Source organism: Lichenostomus cassidix, chromosome 22 (assembly GCF_008360975.1).
Source record: "Lichenostomus cassidix isolate B80296 chromosome 22, HeHo_3.0, whole genome shotgun sequence".
Taxonomy (NCBI): domain Eukaryota; kingdom Metazoa; phylum Chordata; class Aves; order Passeriformes; family Meliphagidae; genus Lichenostomus; species Lichenostomus cassidix.
In genome coordinates this window covers 4,244,903-4,249,956 of record NC_139502.1, presented here as the reverse complement: position 1 = coordinate 4,249,956, position 5,054 = coordinate 4,244,903, and the positions used below count along the sequence as shown (strand labels likewise).

General features: G+C 55.5%; 1 protein-coding gene across 1 annotated transcript; it reads left to right on the top strand.

Annotated features, from left to right (window-relative positions):
• The first annotated feature begins 686 nt into the window (after positions 1-686).
• PCNA (proliferating cell nuclear antigen) lies at positions 687-3,945 on the top strand. The gene is made up of 6 exons (XM_085080567.1): positions 687-983; positions 2,239-2,336; positions 2,441-2,508; positions 2,673-2,867; positions 3,199-3,322; positions 3,427-3,945. The coding sequence occupies exons 1-6, from the start codon at positions 763-765 to the stop codon at positions 3,507-3,509; spliced, it is 789 nt and encodes a 262-aa protein (XP_084936693.1). The 5' UTR covers positions 687-762; the 3' UTR covers positions 3,510-3,945.
• The last annotated feature ends 1,109 nt before the right edge of the window (positions 3,946-5,054 follow it).

Genomic DNA, 5,054 nt, shown 5'->3' with positions numbered 1-5,054 from the left:
GGCGCCGGGGGGCGGTGCGTGCGGGGCTGGCCGCGCCCAGGTGTACCCGGATGAGGGCGCGCGCCATGATGGGTGGGGCGCGTGAGTCGCTGCGGCCAGGCGTGCGTCGCCGCCGACCAATGGGAGGCGTGGGATTGGAGAGGGGCGGGGTCTCAGCGAGGCATGGCCGCACCCAGGTGTACCCGGATGGCGCGGGGCGCCATGTTATGTGGCGCGAGTGCGCCGCTGAGGGAGGGAGGGAGCGGGAGGTCCCCGCGCGCTGGAAGACTCGTGAGGGGTTTGTTTTAAGGGACAAGCAGGTTTGTTTTGTGGCTGGTTTTCACTCAGGCATGGAGTTCTTGTCAGTACCCAATGCCTGAGGACAGGCGCGCCACCGAGCCGTCCCTCCGGCCAGGCCCCGTATGTGACACCAGCCCCCTGTGTGGCACCGGCCCCCCTACAGGGATCGGGCCCCGCCGCCATCGCTGCGCAGCGAGGCGGGACGCGGGCCTGTGTAACCCGCGCGGTGATTGGCTCCCGCCGCATGAGGGGGCGAGACTAAGGGGAGGAGAGGCTCTGGGATTGGCCGAAGAGCGAGGGGGAGCTGTAGGTGAGCGTGAGAGGGTTGGGCTAAAGGGCGAGCGCGGCGCTGCCGATTGGCTGCTGCTCGGCGGAGGGAGGGGCGGCGAAGTGTATAAAAGAGGCTTGGCGGGTCTCCTCGCTAGAGTCTCAGTGTGTGCGACGTCTCCTTCTGTTGCTGTTACTTCCACTGGTGCTGCCAGGATGTTCGAGGCGCGGCTGGTGCAGGGCTCGGTCCTCAAGCGAGTGCTGGAGGCCCTCAAGGACCTCATTACCGAGGCCTGCTGGGATCTGGGCTCGGGCGGCATCAGCCTGCAGAGCATGGACTCCTCGCACGTCTCGCTGGTGCAGCTCACGCTACGCTCGGAGGGCTTCGACACGTACCGCTGCGACCGCAATATCGCCATGGGCGTTAACCTGTCCAGGTCAGGCGGCGGCAGGGTCTCATCGGGCGCTGGGATGGGGCGGCCATGCAGGCCCGGGGGCTGTGGCGCTGAGGGGAGCGGGAGCCGCCAGGGGTGGGGGTGAGTGGGTGTGTGAGGGGAAATTAGGGGGCACGGGGGGAACTCTGGGGCGTCCTGGTCGCGCTCGGAGCTCCCTCCGCCTTTCCCTCCCCCCATTCCCTCACGGCTCTCGCGCCGTTTTTCGCGGCGCGCGCGGGGCTCGTCGCGGCCGTGACGTCACTGCCAGCGCCGAGTGGCGGGAAAAGCCAGCGCTGGCGGGGGCCGCCGCCATGGCCCCTCTAAAGTCCTGTCGTTAGGAAAGTCCTTACAGAATTCTGGGGTGCATCACGACGAGCATTGCCAGCAGGTCAGGGAGCTGATCGTTCCTGCCCTGCGGGTCAGCCCTGTGAGGCACCTCTGGAGTGCTGTGTCCAGCTCTGGGCTCTTCAGCACAGCGGGGACACGGAGGTCACAGTGGAGGGTGACAAAGATAAGGGGCCTGGAGGAGTAGGAAAGGCTGAGGGACCTGAAGCTGTTCAGCTTCGGGAAGAGATGGCTGAGAAGGGACCTCATCCATGTCTATAAATATCCAAGGAGGGTGTTGGAGGATGGACCAGGCTCAGCTCCGTGGTGTCCAGCAGTGGCACAAGAGGAACGGGCAGGAACTGATGCATGGGAAGTTCCACCTGGATATATGGAAGAGCTCTCCCCTGTGTAGGTGTCTGAGCACTGGAACAGATTGGCCAGAGAGAGTGTGGAGTCTACCGATACACTCACTTTTCCAACAGTGTTAAAAGGAGAGCTGTCACTAATACCTGAGGTTATCTGGGAATGCAGCATCCAAAAAGTCATTTCCTAAAAAAATTCACTACACTGCTTTTAGAAAAGTCTATATATAAATCTATCCATCATTAGGATTTTAAAAATTGCACCCAGGAATTATCCCAATCACCATATAATAAAGCAAACTGAATCACAGGAACATGAATCAGAATAACAAAACTGAATTGCAGGTCTTGGCCAATATAAATTTAGATAAATCCTGTCTTTGGCACCTTTATAACAACATGTCCTCACCTGCGGGGATCTGGCACACCAGGAATCTCCTGTGTTCCTGAGTTTGACAACACAGATTCCTGGCAGACTGGAGTGTTTTATTCTGATAACTGTAATATCACATCCCCTCCTGCTCTGTAAGCTCTCAGTCCCATGAGTCACCTGCCTTTTTCCCCTCCAGCATGTCCAAAATCCTGAAATGTGCAGGAAATGAAGACATCATCACCCTGCGAGCTGAGGACAACGCAGACACCTTGGCCCTGGTGTTCGAGGCACCAAGTGAGTGTTGGATTTGGGAGCTCCCATTGTTACTGGGATGGTTTTAGGCAGCTTGTTTGTAACCTGTTGGAAACATCTGGTGTAATTGTGCTTTGCTTCTTCAGATCAGGAGAAGGTTTCTGATTATGAGATGAAGCTGATGGATCTCGATGTGGAGCAGCTGGGAATCCCAGTAAGTACTGACTCAGGTGACTGGTGGCACTGGTGGGGAATGGGGTGTTTGCCATGTGCACCTAAGGCTCTGTAACATAACATCCTTTAGAGTACTGGCCAAGCCCAGTGCTGTGAGTGCCCCAGTGCTGGCAGGGGTGGCAGTGATGTCTCCCTCCCTTCCAGGAGCAGGAGTACAGCTGCGTGGTGAAAATGCCCTCGGCAGAGTTTGCACGCATCTGCCGAGACCTGAGCCACATCGGCGACGCCGTCGTCATCTCCTGCGCCAAGGACGGCGTCAAGTTCTCGGCCAACGGCGAGCTGGGCAACGGCAACATCAAACTGTCCCAGACCAGCAACGTGGACAAGGAGGAGGAGGCTGTGAGTTGGGTGTCTGCAGGCCTCAGGGTTTCACCAGGAAAACAAATTCTCTCATCTGTGGGGAATTATGGAATAGTTTGGGTTTAAAGGGACCTTTAGAGGTCATCAAGTCCAAGCCCTGCAGTGAGCAGGGACAGAGGCCATCTCCCTCTGGCTCATGGATTAGAGTCCCTGAATCACTGCCACTTGAGAGCATCACCCTGGGACCTCCAGCAGTTCTGAGAAGGGCAGGGTGAGAGCAGCACTGATGGTCTTTGCTTGAGGTATCCAAGTACTTGAGGGGTTTGGAATTCCTGCAGCTGCATTTCCTGAACCCGGCCTGCTTTTCCAGGTTACAATAGAGATGAATGAGCCAGTCCAGCTGACCTTTGCCCTGAGGTACCTGAACTTCTTCACCAAAGCCACCCCCCTGTCCCCTACAGTCACACTCAGCATGTCTGCAGATGTTCCTCTGGGTGAGTACCAGTGGCTCTACCTCAGAAATCTTGGAGAATCAGAACTTGAGACTGGATTTTGTGTAGAACCTTCTGAATACCCTTTTGTTTCCTCTCTTCCCCAGTTGTGGAGTACAAGATTGCTGACATGGGACACTTGAAGTACTACCTGGCCCCAAAGATCGAGGACCAGCAGGAAGGCTCTTAACTGGAGCAGGACTGAGGGGGATCTGCTCCTGGAAGGGAGAAGGGAAAGGTGGAGGTAGCAATTCCAGTGCCTTGGAGCATCCTAGGAGCACTGTAGGCATGTCTTGTAGATATTTTTGTAAATATTTTTCAACTTACTATTTTGCTATACTGGTATCATTGGAAATAGGAAACCTGAGCTTTTCTAGTCTGTTCCCGTACTCCCAATAACCTCCTGGATGCTGTCTGAAGGTGAAATTTCTTACTGCTTTCAGCTTGTGTTGGAGAAGAGGGGCAATATTTAATGGGTCAAGATGTTTCCTGGAGTTTCACCTGTGGAGATGTAGTTTAGGGTTGCTGTTTCATTATGCTACAAGTTTATGTGACCTTACTTCATTATTTTTGAAGCTGATATTCTAACTGAAACTTGGAAAATGGAAATAAAGAATATAATTTCATTGAATTTATCCTGTTTAAGTGTGAGTGGGTGAATCAATGCTTTTCAAGCTGTGCTGATGTGCCCTGACTCCTTTCTCAGGGCCATGCAAGGCTCAGAGTTCCCAGTCTTGATCACTTAAAGGTGTGAATGGATGGGTAGGTTACAGTTTGGATAATTAATTGGTCCCTGATCCTGTTTCATTTAATCACAGAATTATGGGAATGGTTTGGATTGGAAGGACCTTAAAGCCTATCCTCCTACCTCCTGCCATGGGCAGGGACACCTCCCACTGTCCCAGGGTGCTCCAAGCCCTGTCCAACCTGGCCTTAGACACTTCCAGGGATGCAGGGGCAGCCACAGCTTCTCTGGGCACCCTGTGTCAGGGCCTGCCCACCCTCCCAGGGAAAAATTCCTTCCCAATATCCTGTCTATCCCTGCCCTCTGGCAGTGGGAAGCCATTCCTGTGTCCTGGCACTTCAGGCCCTTGTAAATAGTCTCTCTTGTTGGCTCCTTCAGGCCCTGGAAGGGCACAAGGAGGTCACCCCTGGTCTCTACTCTAGGCTGAGCAGTCCCAACTCTCAGCCTTCCCTCAGCAGAGCTGAGGCATCCCACTGCTCACCCTGGTTCTTCTCGGGACTCTCCAGCAGCTCCATGTCCTTCCCATGCTGGGCACCAGGCCTGGGGCAGCTCTGCAGGTGAGGTCTCACCTGAGGGGCAGGGCTCCCTCCCGTGCTGCCCACACTGCCTTGGGGTGCAGAGGTTGTGTCCAATGGGTTTTCTGTGAAAAGCAACACCTCGAGCAGGTGCCACTCTGTTCCCTGGAACTCCCTGTGGGAGCCACAGGCCCTTGGGCTGAGCAGGGCTGGGACCCTTTCTGGGTTTGGCTGTGCTAAAGTGAAGCTGCACCTCCTTGGGTGCCTCTGCCATGCCTTCCCCTGCTCTGCTGCTGTGTTGCCCTCACCTGAGCTCCAGCAGCTCCTTGCCCCACCGAGGGTGTTCATGGTGGGGGATGACACAAGTTCACACCATGGTCACCCACAAGGTGTGATCATACGAAATTGGGTTTCAGAACAGCTTGGGGCAGTTGCTGTTTTTCTCCACAGGGTCCCACCAACCCTTTTTGTCTCT